At 38.9% G+C, this 27341-nt stretch overlaps 1 protein-coding gene across 1 annotated transcript in view; it reads right to left on the reverse strand.

Moving 5' to 3' along the window:
* The window catches only part of LOC130240003 (cilia- and flagella-associated protein 46), a 172699-nt gene that overhangs the window by 132150 nt on the left and 13208 nt on the right, over nucleotides 1-27341 (reverse strand). Inside the window, 7 exon segments of the mRNA XM_056471418.1 lie at nucleotides 1596-1821; nucleotides 5956-6146; nucleotides 9031-9132; nucleotides 13220-13322; nucleotides 15747-16487; nucleotides 19696-19784; nucleotides 26766-26889. Of these exon segments, the coding sequence (XP_056327393.1) occupies nucleotides 1596-1821; nucleotides 5956-6146; nucleotides 9031-9132; nucleotides 13220-13322; nucleotides 15747-16487; nucleotides 19696-19784; nucleotides 26766-26889 (1576 nt within the window).

Consider the following 27341-nt stretch of genomic DNA (forward strand, 5'->3'; position numbering starts at 1 on the left):
GCAGCTACGCTTATTTTCTTTGTTGTCTATTTCCACCTGAGGATACTCATCTTGAGGCCTCTAGAGATTGTGCAGCGCCACTGATGCGATCCAAGACCTGTGACATATGAAGAGCACTTCTAGAGGTTTCCATAATCCTGGACCAGGCCGTATCCTGAGCAGCTGCTGTGGTGGTTATGGAGGAGTGGAGAGCATGAGACTGATCCCAGTAAGACCCCAGTGACAGATGAGTTTCCACATTGATCCTGTGGGCCAGACTGATCACCCAGTGACCTACTCAAACACACCTGAAGCTTCTCCATGATGCACGTCCAGCGTTCTCCAGCGCCTAGACTGCAGCTCTGCACAGGAAGTTTGGCCAGAGGAGAAATGGTCTTGCCCAACTGAGTCAGGTTTCTATTGAGGTTTTTCCTTCACTTTGGTCAATTGGTGAAGTTTGTTGCTCCACTGTCTCCTGTCTCCTTGGTTTGGGACTTGTGGAGCTGCGCTTCGGTGGATTCACTCTTCAGTGTTTGAACTTTAAGCAGTAAATATTAATCCACACTGAACTGAACTTCAACTCTGAACACTAAACTGACAGTTTCAGTTTACTAGAACTTCTGTATTCAGCTGCTGTGACACAATCGAACTTATAAAAGTGCTGGAGAAATAAAGATGAATTGAATCTTTGGATGAAAACACAGCTAGTGGGATGAAGAGTGTTTTCTACAGGTGGAGGTTTCTTTAGTTATATTGTTTTAGTTGTTTGTGATGCAGTGACACACAGTCAAATATTTTAGCCGAACAGATCCGCCACTTTTGACGCTCATAAACAATAAAAGTCCTCGTGCTGCAGGAATTAGGAGGTTTGCTGAAGGTGCAGCTGCCATGCAGTGAGGGGTTTGCGTCTTTCATAAACTACGACAGTTTGCGTTCATTGAACAGTAAGAATGATTAATAAACGCATATGAAACAGTCCCGTAAAAGTCACGTCTCGTCTTCAGTTTTGGGCTCAGCCGCATTTTGCACTCACACAACAAGCATACCGTGCCAAGGCCTAAGTGAACCGCGCTCTGGACCACCTCTTTCAACCGGGCCAGGTCCGGCCAAGTGAACCATGCCTGAGCCCAATTCAGAGCACTCACATTTCTCAAACGATCTGGGAAATGGGTCTAGGCACGGTTCGGATAGCATAGTGTGAGTAGGCCCTAAAAGTCACGTCTTGTCTTCAGTTTCGGGCTCAGGTGTGCTTTACACTTACACTACAAGCGTACCGCACCAAAGCCCAACCGAACCATGCTCTGGCACACCTTTTCTAACCGGGCCACGGCCAGCAAACTGAACTACGCCCAATTCTGAGCACTGATACTTGTTAAACGAACCGGAAAACACATCCGGGCACGGTTGGAACAGCATAGTGTGAGTACACCCTAAGAACGTGCTCAACAACGCTCAAATGTAAGCCGGAAATGGTTTTAAAATGTCAGTATCGACTGGTACCGAATTCCAGTATCGTGACAACACTAAAGCATATTTCAAAAATCCGAGCTTAGGTGTAAACATCTCCAAAAACATCTCTTTAGAGACAGAGAGCGTGTGTGTTTTTGCATTGGTACCTGCAGTATGAGTGTGTGTGCGTGATCCAGGGCTCCAGCAGGAGTAGTGTGTGTGTGTATGGAGGCACGCAGACGGAGGCGGTGCAGGTGGGAGGACAGACGCTCGCTCTGTGGACACACACACACTGATCTCTCCAGGTGATTTACTGCAGACTCCAGACTCTCCTCGTCCTCGGATACAGATGCCAGTTCAGCATGAGCACAGCACAGGACATCCAGCAGTACACTGAGAACACACACACACACACACACACACACACACACACACACACACACACACACACACACACACACACACACAGAGAGAGAAGGAAAAACACACACACAAAAAAATAAATAAAAATCCAAGCATTCGTATTTACAGTACATTAGCGCCTTTAAGTGTTAATAGTAATAAATAAAAAAGCAGCAATTGTTAATTGACTCCCCCAAAAATTAAATGATGATTAAAATATATATATAAAAACATATAATAACAATAATAATAATAACAATAATAATAATAATAATAATAATAATAATAATAATAATAATAATAATAATAATAATAATAATAATGGTGCTGTGGGTAGCACGATCGCCTCACAGCAAGAAGGTCACTGGTTCGAGTCCCGGCTGGGTCAGTTGGCATTTCTGTGTGGAGTTTGCATGTTCTCCCCGTGTTGGTGTGGGTTTCCTCCGGGTGCTCCAGTTTACCCTACAGTCCAAACACATGCGCTATAGGGGCACTGATGAACTAAATTGGTCATCGTTTATGTGTGTGAATGGGTGTTTCCCAGTACTGGGTTGCAGATGCAAGGGCATCCACTGTGTAAAATGTATGCTGGAATAGGTGGTTCATTCCACTGTGGCGGCCCCTGATGAATAAAGGGACTAAGAAGGAGGAAAATAAATGAATGAATGAATGATGATAAACAAATAATCATCATCATTAACTGTATTATTATTATTATTAAGCGATGCGGTGGCGCAGTGGGTAGCACAATCGCCTCACAGCAAGAAGGTCGCTAGTTCGAGCCCCGGCTGGATCAGTTGGCGTTTCTGTGTGGAGTTTGCATGTTCTCCCCGTGTTGGCGTGGGTTTCCTCTGGGTGCTCCGGTTTCCCCCACAGTCCAAACACATGTGCTATAGGGGAAATGATTAACTAAATTGTCTGTAGTGTATGAGTGTGTGTGTGTGTGTGTGTGTGTATGGGCGTTTCCCATTGATGGGTTGCTGCTCTAAGTACATCTGCTGCGTAAAAACAAATGCTGGATAAGTTGGAGGTTCATTTAGCTGTGGTGACCCCAGATTAATAGGGACTAAGCTGAAAAGAAAATGAATGAATGAATTATTCTTATTACCAACAACAAAATAGTAATAGCAATAGTTATAATTATAATAATAATAATCTAAATTAATAAATAAATCTGTCAGTGCAGTAAAAAAAATAAACTTGAGAAAATATTAAGCGCAAGCTAATAGTTTTGTTTTCCCTTTAATTGATTAAAACTGACCAAAAGGACAGATTCTTTCCACTTTAATAAAAAAGGCCATCATGAATCATAAATCATAAATCAAATAAAAAATTCTTAAATCAAGAAACATTTTTAGCGGAAAAGCAAAATTGAAAGACATTAATCCTACAAGAGGATGGAAAAAGAAGAAAAACAAATTAAGCAAAAGATAAAATATTAATAATCTGTGTAGCCAAAAAACAATCTCTAAAGAGCATTATACTATTGTATTTGACTCAGCTGACAGAATTAACTCAAATTTAAAGCCCTGACTAATTCATATCGATGGGCGTTTTAGGAAAAAATGAAGTTACACACAGTACCATCATCTTCAGTCTTAAATAAATGCATCTTGAATTAACAACATTTTATATTAGTACTGAACAACAGGACAAAAAGCCTCTTGAAGCACAGCAGAACAGACAGAGAGAGAGCCTATATTTAGGATTTTTTGGGGCCTCTGGTCACTGTCTTCTTTCATTTCATGACAATTCATTTAACACGTTCAGCAGAGAACAGAAAAACATCTTCAGATGACGTGAGGATGGGGGAATGCAGACAGAGTTCACTTTAACATTGAGGATTACTTTAATGAAGAACTAAAGCACATGCTTCATCTCGGTCCATTCTTCATCAGGTGAAGAACTACACTGAACTACACTGAAGGAACATCTACATGACTCTTAAACTACCCCTCACAGAAACACATATTACTACATACTAATAACACACACACACTCACATACACACTCTCTCCCTCTCACACACAAAAACACTCCAAAATACCCACATACACGCACTCACACAAATGCACATACACATATACATACACACAAACACAAACACACTCAAAAATACCCATATACACAAACAAACACTCATACACTCACACACTCACTGTACACACACTCGCACAAATGCACATACAAATATACACTCTCACACACACACACACACACATATACACTCACACACAAACACACTCATATACTCACATACATACACACACAGGCAAATGCGCACACACATATACATACACACAAACACATACACACAAAATACCCACATACACACACATACATACAAACAGACAAATGCACACACACATATACATACACACAAACACATACATACACACACACATATACATACACACAAACACATACACACAAAATACCCACATACACACACATACATACACACAGACAAATGCGCACACACATATACATACACGCAAACACATACATACACACACAGACAAAGACACACACACATATACATACACACAAACACATACACACAAAATACCCACATACACACACATACATACACATACATACATACACACAGACAAATGCGCACATACAAATACATACACACAAACACATACACACTCACACAATACCCACATACTCGCAGACAAATGCGCACACACAGACATACACACTAACACATACACACTCACAAATACCCACACACACACATATATACTCACATACATACACACACACATATACATACACACTAACACATACACTCTCACAAATACCCACACACACACACATATACACACATACACACACACACACACACACACACACACACACTCTCACAAATACCCACACACACACACACACACACACTCGCATACATACACACACACTAACACATCCACTCTCACAAATACCCACACACACACACATATACATACACACTAACACATCCACTCTCACAAATACCCCCCCCACACACACAAACATGTACTCACATATATACACACACACACACATATACATACACACTAACACATACACTCTCACAAATACCCACACACACACACACACATATACTCACATACATACACACACAGACAAATGCGCACACATATACATACACTCACAAAATACCCACATACATAAACATACATACACACAGACAAATGCGCACACACATAGACATACACACTCACAAATACCCACACACACATATACTCACATACACACATACATACACACGCACAAATATACATACACACTAACACCTACACTCTCACAAATACCCACACACACACACTCACATACATACACACACACATATACATACACACTAACACATACACTCTCACAAATACCCACACACACACACTCACATACATACACACACACACTAACACATACACTCTCACAAATACCCACACACACACACTCACATACATACACACACACACATATACATACACACTAACACCTACACTCTCACAAATACCCACAGACACACACTCACATATATACACACACACTAACACATACACTCTCACAAATACCCACACACACACACATATACTCACATACATACATACACACACACACACACACATACATACACACTAACACATACACTCTAACAAATACCCACACACACATATACTCACATACATACACACACAGACAAATGCGCACACATACATACACTCACAAAATATCCACATACATAAACATACATACACACAGACAAATGCGCACACACATAGACATACACACTCACAAATACCCACACACACATATACTCACATACATACACACACGGACAAATGCGCACACACATATAAATGCACACAAACACACTCACAAAATAACCACATACACGCACATATACATTCACACACACACACACACACACACACACACACACACACACAACGGACACAAGTGCACAAAACATACTGACATACACACACTTACACACTCAAACAGCATACTCACAGAAATGCACTCATACAAACACACTCACATATACACTTTCTCACACACACTGTCTCTCTGTCTGTCTGTCTGTCTGTCTGTCTGTCTGTCTGTCTGTGAGACCTGTGTGTGTCCTCCAGTGCGCGAGTGAGTGTGATCAGCGGTTTCTTGACTCTCCTCCTCAGGTTGTGTTGCAGCAGCGGCAGACACGTGTTCCACACACACACACACACAGCCTGAACCACAGCAGCGTCTGCTTCCTTCATGGCCTTCTGCAGCAGCGCCTCCAGACGCAGCAACACACCCAGCTGGAGCTGAAATGACACACACACACATACAGTACAGTATTTGCTCACACACACCTCCTCCATTACTAATGCACATCAAACACACAAACACACACATACGCTCACAAACTCAGACTCGCACACACACACAGAAGAGCTCACCTTCACATGCATTTTCTCTCTTTCGAACACACACAAGCAAGTACGTGCACACATTCACACTCTCACACAAACGCTTACTCACACACACACACGCAAGCAAGCAAGCACACACAGACACAGAGAAATATGCACATACTGTACATAAATATATATACAAATAAACACAAATATGCAAGCAAGCAAGCACACACACACACACAAACACAAACAAATACAGACATACACACACACACACACACACACACACACGCACACACACACACAAACAAATACAGACATACACACACACACACACACACACACACACACACACACACACACACACACACACACACACACACAGTGCATCCGAAAGTATTGCTAGCGCTTCACTTTTTCCACATTTTTTTATGTTCCAGCCTTTGGGAATTGTTGCCCGTTCCTCTTTGCAGTACCTCTCAAGCTCTATCAGGTTGGATGGGAAGCAACGGTGTACAGCCATGTTCAGATCTCTCAAGAGATGTTCAATAGGATTTGGGTCTGGGCTCTGGCTGGGCCACTCAAAGACATTCACCGAGTTGTTGTGAAGCCACTCCATTGATATTTTGGCGGTGTCCTTTGGGTCATTGTCCTGCTGGAAGGTGAAGCGTTGCCCCAGTCTGAGGTCAAGAGCACTCTGAAACAGGTCTTCATTCAGGATGTCTCTGTACATCGCTGCGTTCATCTTTCCCTCTATCCTGACTAGTCTTCCAGTTCCTGCTGCTGAAAAACATCCCCACAGCATGATGCTGCCACCACCATGCTTCACTGTAGGGATGCTATTATCCTGGTGATGAGCGCTGCCTGCTTTTCTCCAAATGTAACGCCTGGTGTTCACTCCAAAGAGTTCAGTTTGAGTCTCATCAGAGCAGAGAGTTTAGTTTCTGATGGTCTGAGAGTCCTTCAGATGCCTTTTGGCAAACTCCACGCGGGGAGTGTCCTCCGTCTGGCCACTTTACCATACAGGCCTGATTGGTGACCATCGGGTTATTGATCACCTCCCTGACTAAGGCTCTTCTCCCCCGATCACTCAGCTCAGATGGCCGGCCAGCTCTAGCAAGACTCCTGCTGGTTAAACATCTTCCACTTATAGATGATGGAGGCCGCTGCACTCATTGGAACTTTCACAGCAACAGAAATGTTTCTGTAACCTTCCCCAGCCTTGTGCCTCCAGACAATCCTGTCTCAGAGGTCTACAGGCAATTCCTTTGTCTTCATGCTTGGTTTGTGCTTTGACATGTACTCTCAACCCTGGGGCCTTATATAGACAGGTGTATGCCTTTTCAGATCATGTCCAAACAGCTGAATTGAGCACAGGTGAACTCCAATGAAACAGAATGGACCTGAACTCAATTTAGAGCTTCATGCCAAAGGCTGTGAATACTGATGTACATCTGATTTAACAGCTCTTTTATTTTGAATAAATTTGCAACAATTTAAAAAACTCTTTTTTTACATTGTCATTATGGGGGATTGTGTGTAGAATGTTGAGGAAATCAATCAATTTAATCCATTTTGGAATAAGACTGGAACATAAACAAATGTGGAAAAAGTGAAGCGCTAGCAATACTTTCTGGATGCACTGTATGTATATGCAAGCAAGCATGCGCACACACATACATACAAGCATGCACGCACGCACGCACACACGCACATGCACACACGCACACACATATATATATATATATATATAAATAAAAGAACGCACACAGAAATACACTCACACACACACATTAATTAAATCCATTTTTGATATGTTCTCTGATACTCAAGTAAAAATGCAAGATGAACAGAGACTCTAACTGGAGATCAAATGTTTGGAGATTGAGCATTAGTCTGCATTTGTCTGAAACCAAAAACTAACAGAAACTAAAACAATTCTAAATCACTTATAGTTAAAATAAAGAAGAAATATTAGATAAAATTATAGAATATTAAATTAAATGAAAATGAGAAATGTGGTCTTAACAACTAAAATAAGTTGAAATGTTAAAATGACAGACTAAAACAAAATTATATATCCAAATACAATAAAATATATAATAATATATCTAATAAAAAAACTCACAAAAATGCTAAAAAATGAAATGTCTAAAATGAGAAGCAAAACTAATCATATTAAAGCCAATTCAGTATAATCATTATTAAACACTACAATATTATTTACATAAAAAAAGTGCCATATAGAAATTTTCATCAACACTCAAAAATTATCTTGTTTTCCAGTGCAAATATCTAAACACTCTCTTTTGGCACAAATAACTATTGTTAGTGTAGTTGCATAACATATTACAATAATGATTCACTTCAGAAATGCACATAAAAAATCTAAAATGATCAATTTAATGTTTAGATATGTGCATACTGAAAAACAAGACCAAAAAACATTCATGAAACAGTTTTGCAGCATTCTTAATGCATCTGCTTCATTAAAAACATTTCTCCTCAATGAAAAGTACAGTGTGTTTCAGATGTGCTACAGAAATAAATGAATATTTAAACACATAGTGAGAGAGAAACAGTGTGGGAAACTAAGAGCAGGATCAGGTGTGCAGCAGATTGTTTATATGCTTTGCCAATCCATATTAATATCTTTCAGTAATCCCCATTTCCCAAAGCTTCAGAAATCCTCAAACTAAACAATCCTCCATGCTGAAACTCTGAGCTGCATACTGTACTCTGTATATACTGTATATATATGAGGAGTGAATATATTTGCCCTGTATAGTACCTCCACAGCAGATCTGGAGTATTTCTCTATTCGGTGTGGGTGTGAGTGTGTGTGAAGGTCAAGCTCACACTGGACACACTCCAGCAGAACAAGCTGACCCACCTGCAGGAGAAACACACAACACGAAATATTCATTTTATTATTCAACTGTTTAACATATGATAGGTTAAAGTTTTGCTTAAGAAATGCATATAAAAAAACTATGCATATAAATAAAAACATATTATATAATATTAAAAACATCATATCTTTACAATTACACTGATCATGAGTTGCATGTTTAGATATGAGCATTGGAAAATAAGCCACACATATAGAGTGCTCAGTATAAATGAGTACAACACTCACAAATCTCTTAAATTTTTATTTTAATTAATTATTTCAATAGGATCCTTTACAATTTTATATTTGCACGTACATTAGATTAGTCAGTACTGAAACCAAATCTGGAGCTGATCCAACAAAATAACTTATGAGAAAGGTCCAAAACTTTTCCAGCATATGTTTTACACAGCGGATGCGCTTCCAGCTGCAACCCAGTACTGGTACACCCATACACATTCACATATACACACACAGACACATACACGCACACACACACACATACACTATGTCCAATTTAGTTCATCAGTTCCCCTATAGCGCATGTGTTTGGACTGTGGGGGAAACCGGAGCACCGGGAGGAAACCCACGCCAACACAGGGAGAACATGCAAACTCCACACAGAAACACCAGCCGGGACTCGAACCAGCGACCTTCTGGCTGTGAGGCCATTGTGTTGACCACTGAGCCACTGTGTTGCCTCAACAACACATGTATTTTATTTTATCATTCATTTAAGATATGACAGATTTATGTTCTGCTCTAAATCCCGCATTTTGCTCATGTTTTTCGTCAATATTCAATGCCTTGTGACTAAATAAAGGGCGCCAATTTGATCGTGCACACCAACGTTCAAAACGCCAGGCGTAAAAGCGTCATTTTTAAAAAAACGACTCATGCTGGGTTTTTTTTATTTTGACGCGCCGTGTCAAAACTTTCTCCACCAATCAGATTGGTCCTTTTGTTTATGTGCATGGAGCTGCTGAAGTTAGAGTAAACACCACTTGGAGGTGCTCAATCACAAAACTGTCAATGCGAGCGCACATTGAAGATGCCCAGAGGTGATATGAACGTGGAGCTGCTTATAGCTCTGGTGAACAATAATCATTCCTTGATCGCTAAAGCTGGAGCTGCTTCTTGAAACATCTATGCATGTTTGAAAGGGCAGTAACTTTAACAACAAGCGTATCAAATTCTGTCTTCTTCTTCTGTGTTACAAGCGGGTGTCAGAAGCTTAAATTTGTGTAGCGCCATCTAACGTAAAGGAGTGATTTTGCATACTCTTCTGCTCGACGCCAGTGAAAATCGCTTGGGTCTGAATCCGGAAAAACTTCTAGAAAACCGCTGACGATAAACGCAAAGGAAAAGTGTCCTGGTGTGTACGAGCCTTTAATGATTCTGTGAACTTTAAAATAAAACATTTTAGATGTTAGTATCAGTCTGTTAGTGTTTAGGATATTTATAATCTAGTGTCTCCAAAACAGTGAGAAAATTCACATTTAGAAAATACAAACATGTAAAGCTCGCAGTTTGTCGCTTCCACAAAAATCGACCAACAATCGTTTTGTCGTCTCCTCATACGTCAGTTTCTCATCAAATCTTCTGACCAATCAAATGCTCGCCAGTGTCTGACATGCCCCACCCCCTTTTTCTCATTTGCATTTCATTTGACGCACTTGAGCTCAACCACTCTCACTGGCAGAGCTGTGAGAGAAACAACACGCTATTGGCTGATTTTGTTTAGGGGAGGGGCTACTATATGTCCCGCCCCCTCTCTACATGTTTCAGTTAAGATGATGTCAATCACTGAATAAAACATGCACATTTCAAAGCACTTCAAGTTTTGTGAGATTGAAAAAAAAATGGCATAGGCGGGTTGACAACATTTGGGCGGTTTTAAACTTTATATGCAGCTGGGGCCAGAGACCCTGCAGCTGAAGGGCAAGGGGCCCTCAAGAGTCCAAACTGCAACCTAGGCAGGGTGGCTGGCCCCTGGGGCAGCCCACTTGGGTCACAGACCCTGTAGCTTGAAGGCAAGGGACCCTCAAGAGCCCAAACCGCAAACCAGGGAGAGTGGCTGGCCCCTGGTTATGTTATTCAACAAAACATAATTGTGTGCTCCTACTCCATACAGCTAGTAGAGACCAGTGTATAGCGCAAACTGCGTGGGCCCACCCGCAAGAGGAGGTGAAGGAAAGTTGTATCAAAATCTGACTCCATGGACAAATCTGACTCTCATTCACGTGCATGAGCATCACACAGCGCCTGCAGTTAAACTCACAGCGGTTCATCATGACATTTACTACATAGAAGCGTCTGATTAACAAGCAGCATCTTATTATGTTCAAAAGAATTTGAAACGCCAAATGGGGTGAACTTATAGCCCATTTCGAAAGTACAACATACTCTAACAGGTAGTGTAATCTACACAACAAATTTAAGTGAGTAAGAGCAGGCCTGGATTGGCTAATCGGGAGGGCCAGGAGAATTCAGTTTTTTGGCCGTGAGGGCCGGTGTCCCTATACTGCCTGCCCTGCACTCTCAGCAGTCACACTTTTTAAATTTTTTTATTTATTTATTTGGCCATAGCCTCACTCATTTTATTCATTGTATTACCGCAGCTCCACTCTTTTAATTTATTTTCTCGCAGCACCATGAGCAGAATGCAGCCTAATTATCATTCGACTCCTCGAACAGCGGCACCTTGCTCATCAGCAAAACCATTTGTTAAAAGATCCGTGAGAGATGAAAAATCGTGCAAAGGTGGCTCTGAAAAGGCCCGAATTAAAAAAAAGTGAAGTATACAGCGGCAGCGAGAGTACAACAACACATGAAGACGATGAAATGACCGGTAAGTTGACATTATGATAGTCAGGAGCAGTGCAAAATAACAATTACGATTACTTGTATTGCAGCTCTTCAGCAGCAGCAGCCTCTAGTCCTGTTTGCTACTAACAGTGAAGAAGCAGGCCTCATAACGTTACCAAGCACCAGTCATGAGCCCAACACACTAGAATGGGCAGGTAGGATTGTCAATGAATATAAGAATTCGAATGATCAATATTAATATTAATGAATATTACACCTGCTCAATGAAAAAATGCCCTGAGACAATTAATGAAATCAGATGATTCACTACATTAATAAATCTGACTTAACTGGATCAGAAAGGTAAAGGGGGGGATGAAGACATTATTAGCTGTGATTAAAAATATCTGGCATATCACAGTGCAATACTTGTTTTATTCTTTATTTATGTTTAAGGACTGGATATCTGTAAAGAATTTAGCACAGAATATATATTCAGATGTTGCAGAAAAGGACATTGTGATGTTTTAAACAATAGTGTCGGAGATTTAGCAACCCTTTAATGTTCTCATATTTATGAAAAATAAAATTCAATATATTTAAATTTAATCTTTATTTTATACATAAATGTATTTGATATATATCTTAAAATATATTCGTATTTATTTGGTATTTTTTAGTACTGAATTGGAAATTACATTATTTTAATATAGTCAGTCTTGAACGGAAATGGGCCAGTCTAAGGCTTGAAACTCCAGGGCTGAAAAGGAGTCCCACTCCGGGCCTGGGTGAGAGGGGGGCAGTGTTTCCATGTGATCCAGTTATGTTGTGGAGCTCTGACTGCTGGTGTTGATTGCTGTATGTTTAAAAATGATGACAGTCAAAGTAAGGAGCTAAATTTCTACTTTAATTAATTAAAATTTAATAAAATATTAATCTATTTATTTATTGCCATATCTGCAGCTTATGGCTATTTAATAGCAAGATGGATATACATAAAAATATTACATGATAAAAACAAATTTGTATTACAGTAGAAATTTACTTAGACAAATATGAAAAATATAAATAAATAAAATTCACACCAAAAAATATATTTCAAATTTAAATCAGATTTTTCAGTTACAATATTAATCTAATATTTGGAGTAGTTTTTTGTGCATTTGGGCGAGTTTTGGACAACTTTTGGGCTAGAAAAAGTCAGCTATATTTGGCAACACTGAGCACTTCACAGGACCTTTAAACTAAAACAGTTCAGCCAGAAAGCATCAGAACTCACTGTGAGTCCGTGTGTGTCTCTGAGCTCCTTCAGGCAGAGGACGACTATCTGAAGATGCTGGAGCTCCAGAGAGAGAAACCCCAGCTCCAACAGCAGATCAACCCTGATCACACACACACAGACACAGACACAGAGAAATGTTTAGGACATTTAACATTTTAAAACACAAGGATAGACAAAACATTTCGTTTGTTTTTCTTTAAAACTTCAAATGAAGATAAAAGATAAAAGCTACTACATTAATAAAAACTACACTTCAATATCTTCATGGCAATATTCATCATTATTTTAAAGGTGCAGTAGGTGATCTGCCAAAATGCGAACCATTTTAGAATTATATCTTTAAAACACAGTCCCTCCCCTGCCGTCCAAAGCCACGTCTTCTGAAATCCCAGACCCACTAGATCATGGAGTGGGCGTTCGTGATGACAGACCCACTAGATCATGTCATTCACCAGTTAGTAAACTCTACAGTACTTTATAATACTACAATCCCCAATGAGAATCTGTGTTATATCTAGCAGGTGTTCAGTTGTGTAGCAGAAGAACTCGTCATTATGTGCAATATTTCGGGGATCGCTGGTCATAAAGCGACAAATGTATGCTTAGTTTTCGGCCTGCGGCGTGCAGGAATTACACTTATTACTGAGCCATACTGACATGCTATTTCAGAGTGAATATTCAGAGTAGCGGTGAACAATATAGGGAGCGCGTCACAGGCTGTCATTGTTCAGAAATGACCCATTGTGAATAGAAAAGCATCTTCAGCTCAGTAAAGCAGGCTAGGCGGAATAGTGCTATTTACTGATGTTTTGTTGTTAAACTGATTATAAATCTACATTATCAATGCTGTAAAAGACCCTTATGAACCTGAAAATAGTCACATCAGTCTTTCACCAGGAGATTTCAGTGGCTGAACAACACTTCTGTGCAGATAACCCATTCATAACAACCCAATTTACATCAGCTCTGAGTGACTAAAAGAGTTTAACACAGAGCATTGCCTGTCTAACAGAAATACTTCAGTCATGGCGTCGTCCTTCCTCCAGCATGCAAAACTCACTCCAATATAGATTCAGGAGTTTAAAGAGTTTTGATTCAGCATTTGATTTTACATTTGCTGACAGATAGTTTGGGCTACTTATCAGAATTATCGGCCCAACAAACTTTAATTGGATGAAGGTTTTTTGGTTTTATACCTAGAATATAAAAATACATTTAGATAATTTATTTTAATCATTACTATTGGAATGTGAAGAGACTTTCAACCAGCACAACAACATGTTTCTGACGACCAGGGGCGTTGCTAGACATAAAGCTCTACTGGGGCATGCAAAATTGTAGATATATATATACAAATATTATTATAATTAAAAGTATTCTTGTTATTATACAATTATTACTCTAAATATTCTTAAATGTAACTGAAAAACAATGTTAAGACACAACCGGAGTGATGCTAAGATCATTTAAGAAATCTTTTGCATGAATATTAATTTCATTTGAATGAAATTCTATAGACAATTCAATACATTAAAAAAAGAAGATGTTTTATAGAATTATTTGTGGTGTTAGACCTGACACATGGCAGAGAATTAGGTCTTCCCTCCCTGACTTGTCATCCCTCCTTTTTACTTCATACAAAAAATCAGGAGGCATGCTTTATAAGAACACCATCATATTGTTTAAACTTTAGTTTTGTCCACTTGCAAAACAGAAAAAGGCTGTTGTATCAGTTTTACAACGCATGAGTGGTGCGTGAGCAGCAAGTTTTTTGGCGTGCATATTAACTACTGGGACTCGCACCGGGCGAAGAGCAGCGCGTGCGAGAGGCGTGTGGGTTCTCTGTGCACATGCAGAGATGCGCGTCTGTTTGCTTCTTGATTAAACACATTGCTTTCACCAGCGTTGGTTTGGCTGCACATAGAGAATAACACCTTTATTCCGGAATTACCACTCTTAATAAATACACTTGCATATGAAGTAAATCATATCTCAAACCATTTACTGGGGCACTGGCGGTTTACACTGGGGCACGTGCCCGAGTCAATTGGGTCTAGTGACGCCTCTACTGAAGACAATCACCTACTGCAGTTTTTAGAGGAAAAAGTTACTAAAGTTGATTTTTTTCTATAACTGGCTAGGTGGAAACGCACAATTAATGAATGAATGAATGAATGAATGAATGAATGAATGAATGAATTCATTCATTCATTCATTCATTCATTCATTCATTCATCAAAATGCATGTCAGAATAAAGAAGTCCCAAAAACATAAATATCTGATCATCATTCCTATCGCTGTTTACATTACACCTGTTACAGAGGCAACAACTGACGCATTGTTTTGCATTCCAGAGAGTGAAAATTAAACCGTATCCATGCTGACTGCACCGGATCGACACAGAATGGAAATTGTCAAGCAAACAGAACCATTCAGCACAATAGAGGAAGAGCGATTTTAAAAACAAGGCATCAGTATGAAGAGCAGCGCGTTTAAAGACTGAGAGATCATGACTGAACACACCTGTCGCTCAGTGGGATGGAGGAGCTGTGGCCCAGACTGGAGTGGATGGATCCTCTGGAGCTGACCGCTGGAGTAGCGGATCCTCTGGGGCTCAAAACAGGTGGAGCAGGAGATCCCTTAGGGGCTATGGGTGGAGTAGGAGATCCTTTAGGGGTTAAGGGTGGAGTAGTTGATCCTTTAGGGGCTATGGGTGGAGTAGGAGATCCTTTAGGGGTTAAGGGTGGAGTAGTTGATCCTTTAGGGGCTATGGGTGGAGTAGGAGATCCTTTAGGGGTTATGGGTGGAGTAGTTGATCCTTTAGGGGCTATGGGTGGAGTAGGAGATCCTTTAGGGGTTATGGGTGGAGTAGTTGATCCTTTAGGGGTCACAAGGGGTGGAGTAGTGGTTCCTTTAGGGGTCACAAGGGGTGGAGTAGTGGTTCCTTTAGGGGTCACAATGGGTGAAGTACTGGTTCCTTTGGGGGTTAAGGGTGGAGTTGTGGATCCTTTGGGACTTAAGGGTGGAATAGTGGATCCTTTGGGGATCAGGGGTGGAGTAGTGGATCCTTTGGGGCTGACAGGTGGAGTAGCAGATCCTCTTGGGCTGATGTTGGGTGAAGCAGCAGATGTGCGGCTGACGGATGAAGCTCTGGAGCTGTGGCTGACGGATTCTCTGTGTTCTGGTGTCTGGATGACCAGCTGGAGGATCTCCATTAGAGCGGTCTGTCCATCCTCTCTCTTCAACACACTGACATCAGCCATACTGTGAAGAACAAGCAGAGAAACACACAGGTCAAACCACAGCCATTCAATACATGACATGAGTGAACTTCAAAAGATTCGCACAAATATTAGCCTATATTTGTGATATGAAACCCTGCAGGCATACTAAACAACACACTGAATTAAACATGCTGTCAAAAGTGGTATTTTACAGGAACACTCCACTTTTTCTGCAAATATTCTCATTTTACAGCTCTCCTAGTGCTAACAGTTGAGTCTTACAATTTTATGATCCATTGAGCTGATCTCGCCCTTTATTTACTTAATAACAGTAAAATATTATTTTTTGTTCTTCAAAACTAGCAAAAATTAATATAATAACAATAGTATATGTGCTTTAAAACTAGCAAAAATGATTGTCGCTTTATTATGAATTATTGGAAGAATAATTTTTATAGCAGTAAAATGTTTGTTTAATTTAAATTCTGTTGCCTTTTTTAAAAAAAAACAAGTTTCTTTACCAGAAATTTAATTAAATTGTCATGAACTTGCTCAACATGTGTTGCTTCATATTTGTTTATTTTTAGTTGTGCATGAGCATCAATAAAGGTTTTGTTTAAACCTGTATTATTTATAGTAGTAGTATTGGGGTGCATATATGAGTATATATACCCCAATGGCTCTTTACAAAAATGCATTTGCCAAAAATATCAGAAATGGCTCTTTGCTGAAAAAAGGTTCCCGATCCCTGTTATAGACAAACCAGCTGATCAACATGACTTTAAAATGCTCCAGTGTCCCTGTATCTGTGGTTATACTCAGTAAACATCGGTGAGTTCAGTGAACTGATGACCTTTGCGGTCAATCACAGTCATTTCTGTTGAGCACGTGAACACAATGGCAAATCAGCAGTGATTAAGAACGTGCTCAAATGTTAGCGGGAAATGGATGTTTTAAAAATGACAGTACCGATAGGTACCGAATTCCAGTATCGTGACAAACCTAAAACAGACCAACGCAGTTTTATAAAGAATTACTTTCCATTTCTTAATTTCTATTCTTATTCTTATCCACAATAAAAAAAGTGCTGTGTCAAAAACAACTTGCAAAAGTAAACTTTGCATCATAGGTGCCCTTTTTAAGTAAAATGTTCCCAACACATGTGAGGAAATCTGAAAACAGACCATTGCGGTTTTATAAAGAACGAATGTCTATTCTTAAAATCAAGATCCTCTGCTATGGATCAAAGTGGTCTTCTTAAGTATATTTTCAGCACTGTTTTAAAAGAGTCTGAGTCGTGGACTGATGCTGTCTGTGGCTAAAAACAGACGAGACAGCAGTCCCAGCAGACGCCGATGTCAAACTGACATGCAGTGCCCTTGAAGGCAGACCTCAGGACAGGTAAAACACGGATAAAACCAGACACGTGTGCAAGAATCCTGGATTTGTCAGCCTGAAGATATTGTGAATATAAGATGCATCAAATAAATCTTCAGTGTGTAAACGCTCGGCCCTCTTTACATTTAGATTCAGAGCTTTTCAGATTTACGGTTTCCATCTCTGAAGACACGGAAGACCTTGAAGGAAAAACACACCATATATCATGTAATTTATGGTAGTCGGCTGTTTACACCTGCTCACTTCTTGTTTTTTTCAGATCAGACAGCTAAACCATTGTGAAACTCACAGGTGTAAACTAAACGCATTAGAGGCAGATAGAAATCCAATCACCCAAATAATGACAACACTTGAAGGGGTGTTCATAAGACTGTCATGAAACCTTTATAATCATAATATAACATCTCATGAATGTAAATGAGATTTTATACATGCTTATGACTGTTATTAAGTGTCGTTCGTTCAGTTATGGCATTTTAAATGCAACAATGATGTATGTTATGACAACTTGACATAGAAAATGGGTTGTGATGTATTGTTTCTTTATCATGAGAACCTGATGCTACCAAGACAACAAAACTGGTCATCAATCCGTCATAAACATGATCGTCATGATTTAATTAGGGGAGTTTTTCTTTAAAACAGAAAAAAAAATATGAGGTGTCATGGTGGCACAGTGGGTAGCACGATTGCCTCACAGCAAGAAGGTCACTGGTTCGAGCCTCGTATGGGTCAGTTGGGGTTTCTGTGTGGAGTTTGCATGGAGTTTGCATGTTCTCCCCATCACTAACTGTGCCCTCTTTCTCTCTCTCTCTCTCAAAAAAAAAAAAAAAAAAAAAAAATTCTACTGTTTTGCTTCTTAGACTTTTACACAACTGAAACTTGTCTATAGCGCTTATTCACTGCTGCTCTTATAGTTGTGTAAATTGCTTCCTTGTCCTCATTTGTAAGTCGCTTTGGATAAAAGCGTCTGCTAAATGACTAAATGTAAATGTAAATGTAAATCCTGGTGTGGATTTCCTCCGGGTGCTCCGGTTTCCACCACAGTCCAAACACATGCGCTATAGGGGAATTGAATAACTAAATTGGCCGTAGTGTATGAGTGTGTGAATGAGAGTGTATGGATGTTTCCCAGTGATGGGTTGCAGACAGAAGGGCATCCACTGTGTAAAACATATGCTGGATAAGTTGGCGGTTCATTCTGCTGTGGCGACCCCAGACTAAGCCGAAAAGAAAATTAATGAATGAATAAATGAATGAATTAATGAAAATAATATACCAATGGTGTAAGTGAAATAATATTATTTCAAAGCAAAAACAGTATAATTGTGCTTATCCCATGTATTATCATATAAATGTATTATTAAGGCATGTATACTAATATATACTATTTTCTAATATTAATAAAATGAAAACTATTATTACCAATATTAACATTTACATTTATGAAGTTATTATTATTCTAGATAAAGAATGGTTCTTTATGTAACCTTATGGAAAAAGTTTTATTTAGCACCAAAACAGTTCTGCTGAAGCACCTTATTTTGGTAGAGTTTACAACTTCTGTGTTTTTTCCTCAAAGTGTCTCCATAATAAAGCCATAGCATTTCTTTGTTTATTATAGCATTTCTAGTTTACATCTAATGCTTTTTTTAAATAAAGGAGAGAAGCATCTAGCCTTGGGCAATTCTGCAGAGGAAAAAGCTGCTGTGCTATTATAAAATGTTTGCATCTAAATCCACAATGCTTTGTAACATACGCTGCTACATGAGTACTTTAAAATAGAGTGTAAACACAAACAAAAGTAAACAAAATGTTTGTGTGTTTGAATGCAATAATATCCTCCTTACTGTTTGAGCTTTTGGATCTTGTGGATCACGAGCAGTTTAGGGTTTTCATCCTTTAACATTTTGGAGACATCCATGAGATTGTGTCGAACCTGCAGAGACAAACAGTACGAGACGGAAACTACATTTAGAGTTTGCACAATCACATTCATATCTTTAGCTGACACAGTTATTCTGGGAAACTTAAAAATGAGAAACACAGCTAAATAAAATTATTCACAGTTTAAACAAACAATTAGGGTACTATATTATTATACCATTAATAATCACAGAATACTATACAGTAAAACTAGATATTAAAGTTTGAGGACAAACTTTATGGTGGCTTGAAAAGCCGAGTCTGAATTAGCATGTTACTAGCATGAATTAGCAAGTAACTAGCATGATTCTAACATAAATTAGCATGTAACTAGCATGATTCTAGCATGAATTAGCATGTTACTAGCATGTTTCTAGCATGAATTAGCATGATTCTAGCATGAATTAGCATGTTACTAGCATGTTTCTAGCATGAGTTAGCATGTTACTAGCATGTTTCTAGCATGAATTAGCATGTTACTAGCATGATTCTAGCATGAATTAGCATGTTACTAGCATGTTTCTAACATGAATTAGCATGTTACTAGCATGTTATTAGCATGATTCTAGCATGAATTAGCATGTTTCTAGCATGAATTAGCATGTTATTAGCATGATTCTAGCATGAATTAGCATGTTACTAGCATGATTCTAGCATGAATTAGCATGTTACTAGCATGATTCTAGCATGAATTAGCATGTTACTAGCATGATTCTAGCATGAATTAGCATGTTACTAGCATGTTTCTAGCACGAATTAGCATGTTACTAGCATGTTTCTAGCATGATTTAGCATGTTACTAGCATGATTCTAGCATGAATTAGCATGTTTCTAGCATGAATTAGCATGTTATTAGCATGATTCTAGCATGAATTAGCATGTTACTAGCATGATTCTAGCATGAATTAGCATGTTTCTAGCATGAATTAGCATGTTACTAGCATGATTCTAGCATGAATTAGCATGTTACTAGCATGATTCTAGCATGAATTAGCATGTTATTAGCATGATTCTAGCATGAATTAGCATGTTACTAGCATGATTCTAGCATGAATTAGCATGTTACTAGCATGATTCTAGCATGAATTAGCATGTCACTAGCATGATTCTAGCATGGATTAGCATTTAACTAGCATGTTTCTAGCATGAATCAGCATGTTACTAACATGTTTCTAGCATGAATTAGCATGTTATTAGCATGATTCTAGCATGAATTAGCATGTTACTAGCATGATTCTAGCATGAATTAGCATGTTACTAGCATGTTTCTAGCATGAATTAGCATGTTACTAGCATGTTTCTAGCATTAATTAGCATGTTACTAGCATGTTTCTAGCATGAATTAGCATGTTATTAGCATGATTCTAGCATGAATTAGCATGTTTCTAGCATGAATTAGCATGTTACTAGCATGATTCTAGCATGAATTAGCATGTTACTAGCATGTTTCTAGCATGAATTAGCATGTTACTAGCATGATTCTAGCATGAATTAGCATGTTACAAGCATGATTTTAGCATGAATTAGCATTTTACTAGCATGATTCTAGCATGAATTAGCATGTTACTAGCATGATTCTAGCATGGATTAGCATGTTACTAGCATGTTTCTAGCATGAATTAGCATGTTACTAGCATGTTTCTAGCATGAATTAGCATGTTACTAGCATGATTCTAGCATGAATTAGCATGTTACTAGCATGTTTCTAGCATGAATTAGCATGTTACTAGCATGATTCTAGCATGAATTAGCATGTTACTAGCATGATTCTAGCATGAATTAGCATGTTACTAGCATGATTCTAGCATGTTACTAGCATGTTTCTAGCATGAATTAGCATGTTATTAGCATGTTTCTAGCATGAATTAGCATGTTGTTAGCATGATTCTAGCATGAATTAGCATGTTTTTAGCATGAATTAGCATGTAACTAGCATGATTCTAGCATTAATTAGCATGTAACTAGCATGTTACTAGCATGATTCTAGCATGAGTCAGCTTGTTTCTAGCATGAATTAGCATGTTGTTAGCATGATTCTAGCATGAATTAGCATGTTACTAGCATGACTAGCATGTCACTATCGTGTTGCTAGCACCTTTCTAGCAAGATTAGCATGTAAGTAGGATGTTAAAACTGTTAGCGTGTGTTAGAATAGCTAGTCACAGTCTCTGGGACAGTTGCTAGGGTGCTGAAATTGGTTGCTAGGGAGTGGCTAGTAAGTTTAAAGGTAATCAGTGATTGGCTGCTGGCTAGACTGAGTTGAATGAGGCCAGACTCTAGTCTGTAGGACAGTCTGATGCAGAGTTATGAGCTCACAAAGGTTGATCCAATGTTAAGTAAATGGGAGTCTTTTACAATGGAAGTCTATGGGACAGTTGCTAGGGTGCTGTAAGTGGTTGCTAGGGAGTGGCTAGTAAGTTAAAAAGTCATCAGTTATTGGCTGCTGGCTAGACTGAGTTAAATGAGTCCAGTTAGAAGTCTGTAGGACAGTCTGATGCAGAATTATGAGCTCACAAAGTTTGACCCAATGTTAAGTCAATGGGACTTTTGGGTTTTTTCTGGGTCGTTTTTCGGAAAACCCAAGGTCGGATCAGTTAGAAAAGATATAGCAACCCGAGTCAGACCAGTTCGAAGGTTTGACGAAAGTTTGAAGTATGTAGCTTGAAAGGCCTAGGAGGAGATACACTTAGAAATTAGTCTCAGAAGAAGAAGAAGAAGAAGAAGAAGAAGAAGAAGAAGAAGAAGAAGAAGAAGAAGAAGAAGAAGAATAATAACTAGATATTAAAGTTTGAGGACAAACTTTATGGTGGCTTGAAAAGCCGAGTCTGAATTAGCATGTTACTAGCATGAATTAGCAAGTAACTAGCATGATTCTAACATAAATTAGCATGTAACTAGCATGATTCTAGCATGAATTAGCATGTTACTAGCATGTTTCTAGCATGAATTAGCATGATTCTAGCATGAATTAGCATGTTACTAGCATGAATTAGCATGTTACTAGCATGATTCTAGCATGAATTAGCATGTTACTAGCATGATTCTAGCATGAATTAGCATGTTACTAGCATGATTCTAGCATGAATTAGCATGTTACTAGCATGTTTCTAGCATGAATTAGCATGTTACTAGCATGTTTCTAGCATGATTTAGCATGTTATTAGCATGATTCTAGCATGAAATAGCATGTTTCTAGCATGAATTAGCATGTTATTAGCATGATTCTAGCATGAATTAGCATGTTACTAGCATGATTCTAGCATGAATTAGCATGTTTCTAGCATGAATTAGCATGTTACTAGCATGATTCTAGCATGAATTAGCATGTTACTAGCATGATTCTAGCATGAATTAGCATGTTACTAGCATGATTCTAGCAAGAATTAGCATGTTACTAGCATGTTTCTAGCATGAATTAGCATGTTACTAGCATGATTCTAGCATGAATTAGCATGTTACTAGCATTATTCTAGCATGGATTAGCATGTAACTAGCATGATTCTAGCATGAATTAGCATGTTACTAGCATGTTTCTAGCATGAATTAGCATGTTATTAGCATGATTCTAGCATGAATTAGCATGTTACTAGCATGATTCTAGCATGAATTAGCATGTTACTAGCATGTTTCTAGCATGAATTAGCATGTTACTAGCATGATTCTAGCATGAATTAGCATGTTACTAGCATGTTTTTAGCATTAATTAGCATGTTACTAGCATGATTCTAGCATGAATTAGCATGTTACTAGCATGATTCTAGCATGAATTAGCATGTTACTAGCATGTTTTTAGCATTAATTAGCATGTTACTAGCATTATTCTAGCATGAATTAGCATGTTATTAGCATGATTCTAGCATGAATTAGCATGATTCTAGCATGAATTAGCATGTTACTAGCATGATTCTAGCATGAATTAGCATGTTACTAGCATGATTCTAGCATGAATTAGCATGTTACTAGCATGATTCTAGCATGAATTAGCATGTTACTAGCATGATTCTAGCATGAATTAGCATGTTACTAGCATGTTTCTAGCATGAATTAGCATGTTACTAGCATGATTCTAGCAGGAATTAGCATGTTACTAGCATGATTCTAGCATGGATTAGCATGTTACTAGCATGTTTCTAGCATGAATTAGCATGTTACTAGCATGTTTCTAGCATGAATTAGCATGTTACTAGCATGATTCTAGCATGAATTAGCATGTTACTAGCATGTTTCTAGCATGAATTAGCATGTTACTAGCATGATTCTAGCATGAATTAGCATGTTATTAGCATGATTCTAGCATGAATTAGCATGTTACTAGCATGATTCTAGCATGTTACTAGCATGTTTCTAGCATGAATTAGCATGTTACTAGCATGTTTCTAGCATGAATTAGCATGTTGTTAGCATGATTCTAGCATGAATTAGCATGTTACTAGCATGAATTAGCATGTAACTAGCATGATTCTAGCATTAATTAGCATGTAACTAGCATGTTACTAGCATGATTCTAGCATGAGTCAGCTTGTTTCTAGCATGAATTAGCATGTTGTTAGCATGAATTAGCATGTTACTAGCATGACTAGCATGTCACTATCGTGTTGCTAGCACCTTTCTAGCAAGATTAGCATGTCAGTAGGATGTTAAAACTGTTAGCGTGTGTTAGAATAGCTAGTCACAGTCTCTGGGACAGTTGCTAGGGTGCTGAAATTGGTTGCTAGGGAGTGGCTAGTAAGTTTAAAGGTAATCAGTGATTGGCTGCTGGCTAGACTGAGTTGAATGAGGCCAGACTCTAGTCTGTAGGACAGTCTGATGCAGAGTTATGAGCTCACAAAGGTTGATCCAATGTTAAGTAAATGGGAGTCTTTTACAATGGAAGTCTATTGGACAGTTGCTAGGGTGCTGTAAGTGGTTGCTAGGGAGTGGCTAGTAAGTTAAAAAGTCATCAGTTATTGGCTGCTGGCTAGACTGAGTTAAATGAGTCCAGTTAAAAGTCTGTAGGACAGTCTGATGCAGAGTTATGAGCTCACAAAGTTTGACCCAATGTTAAGTCAATGGGACTTTTGGGATTTTTCTGGGTCGTTTTTCGGAAAACCCAAGGTCGGATCAGTTAGAAAAGATATAGCAACTCGAGTCAGACCAGTTCGAAGGTTTGACGAAAGTTTGAAGTATGTAGCTTGAAAGGCCTAGGAGGAGATACACTTAGAAATTAGTCTCAGAAGAAGAAGAAGAAGAAGAAGAAGAAGAAGAAGAAGAAGAAGAAGAAGAATAATAATAAGTTTAAGATAGATAACAGTATGCTGGCTTTTCAAGCCACCATAATAATACTCATCAATAGTATTTTTACATCTCAAAATTTCTGATTTTATTAATTTTGACAAAAAACTATAAATACACACACACACACACACACACACACAAATCTACAGTCAAGCCTGGAATTATCCATTCATTCATTTTCCTTTAGCTTAGTTCCTTTATTAATCAGGGGTCACCACGGCGGAATGAACCACCAACTATTACAGTATATGTTTTACACAGTGGACGCCCTTCTAGCCGCAACCCAGTACTGGGAACACCCATACACACTTATTTACACACACTCATACACTACGGCTAATATATGGAATAAAATCACTGTCATTAATATTTTGTGCGTAAATAAAATTCACGCATCCGTAATTACGAAATCGTAAAGGAAAACGGAGCGTACTCGTAATTTTACGAGGCTACAATTCCAAAATCTGCGATTAGAACAGACACAGATACGACATTTTGTTTTTCTGTTTGTTTATGACTGATAAATGTACGATGGGTGTACTTTACACACACGAATTACAGTTTCTCCACGGACACGAAGTCCTGATTACGAGTACGAATCAAACAGCGAGACTTCACTGTCAAAATTACGTCACCGCTTCCACAGGCATTAATAAACAAGCGAGAGTCATCGATCACAACGGCGCGCCTGCTGGACGTTCGAGCTTACACACACCGTCTCAGATAAGATTTCTGTTATTCCCTCTTTGAGAAATGTCCGTAATGAGATGTAATAAAGGTTGAGACTTAATGAGGTCCTATTTCGCTGTGTTTCTTGGAAATTTTACAGAATCAAAATGAAGAACGGGTCGAGGATAGAGAGCTGGCATAATGTCAGTTAACGTTACAGGCAGCCTGATCAGAAAAAGGAAAGTGACCTGATCTCAAAAAAGAACACCACTTCTGCAGTTTGGCAGTATTTCAGTATTTCAGGAAGGGAGAGGCCGTAAATACGGATGAGGCCGTTTGCAAATTCATTCATTCATTTTCTTTTCGGCTTAGTCGCTTTATTAATCAGGGTTCGCCACAGCGGAATGAACCGCTGACTTAACCAGCATACAGTATGTTTTATGCAGTATATGCCCTTCCAGCTGCAACCCATCCCTGGGAAACACCCATACACTCTTTCATACACATACACTACGGCAATTTAGCTTACCCAATTCCCCTATAGTGCATGTGTTTGGACTGTGGTGGACACCGGAGAAATCGGAGGAAACCCACGCCAACATGCAGAACATGCAAACTCCACACAGAATTGCCAACTGACCCAGTCGAGGCTCGAACCAGTGAGTTTCTTGCTGTGAGGTGACAGCGCTACCCACTGTGCCACCCCACTGCCCTCCATTTGCAAATTGTGCTACAAAAAGGTGACTGCAAGAGATGGAAATACCTCGAAGCTAAGGTCACATATATGGTATTCAGTTTCTGTATGGTTTAGGCATAAGCCAACAGTTTGGTGATGCTATCTGAGCCTTACGTCATCATTTTTAAATTATAAGTAATACCATATACCAAGGTAAAACAGGGAGGAGGTTTGACGGTATCAAAATTTGGATACCACCCAAGCCTACTGCACTCTAAGTTAACCCAACCATGATGCTTTCTGCTACTGAGATACCCTGAAATGTGAAAAGAGTCTATTAACAGATGCAAGTGTCCTGCATGGGGTAAGACGTACCAGTATGGAGAAAATCCTGGGACGCAGCTCTGGTTTATGTGCATCTATAAACTGGTAGGTGACCTTAGCCATGTCGGCCGCTTCTGTCCTCCTCCCAGCATCCAGAAAACATTCAACCAGATGTCTGAATACACAAAAACATAATATATGAGTCTCCATTCAGTGAGATGCATTTTCTCAATTCAACAATGCATCAAAGTCTAAAGTCAAGGCAAAGATCCAGACTCAATTTAAAATCATTGACAAGCCTCTTTAAACTTTTATTAGAGTTTTCATTGTGCTTCAGGGTTACAAGCATATAATAAAACAGGTATAAAAGAGTGTGATCATATCATAAGGATTTATAGTTGACTTTAAACACACTGACAATCCATCGCTAGACAGTTTTCTCAGTTTAAGAGCTGGTAGTAAATGCATTATCTGAGCATTTGCTGATTTAATCATCATTTCTCAATCCGACCGATGCCACTGTGGCAGAAAAGTGATGACAAGACCCTACTGTAGTGGGATGGAAGCATTCTCATTATTCTGAACACATGGAGGAAAATGAAAAGGGATTGTCTTGATGGACAGTGA

Source organism: Danio aesculapii, chromosome 13 (assembly GCF_903798145.1).
Source record: "Danio aesculapii chromosome 13, fDanAes4.1, whole genome shotgun sequence".
Lineage (NCBI taxonomy): Eukaryota > Metazoa > Chordata > Actinopteri > Cypriniformes > Danionidae > Danio > Danio aesculapii.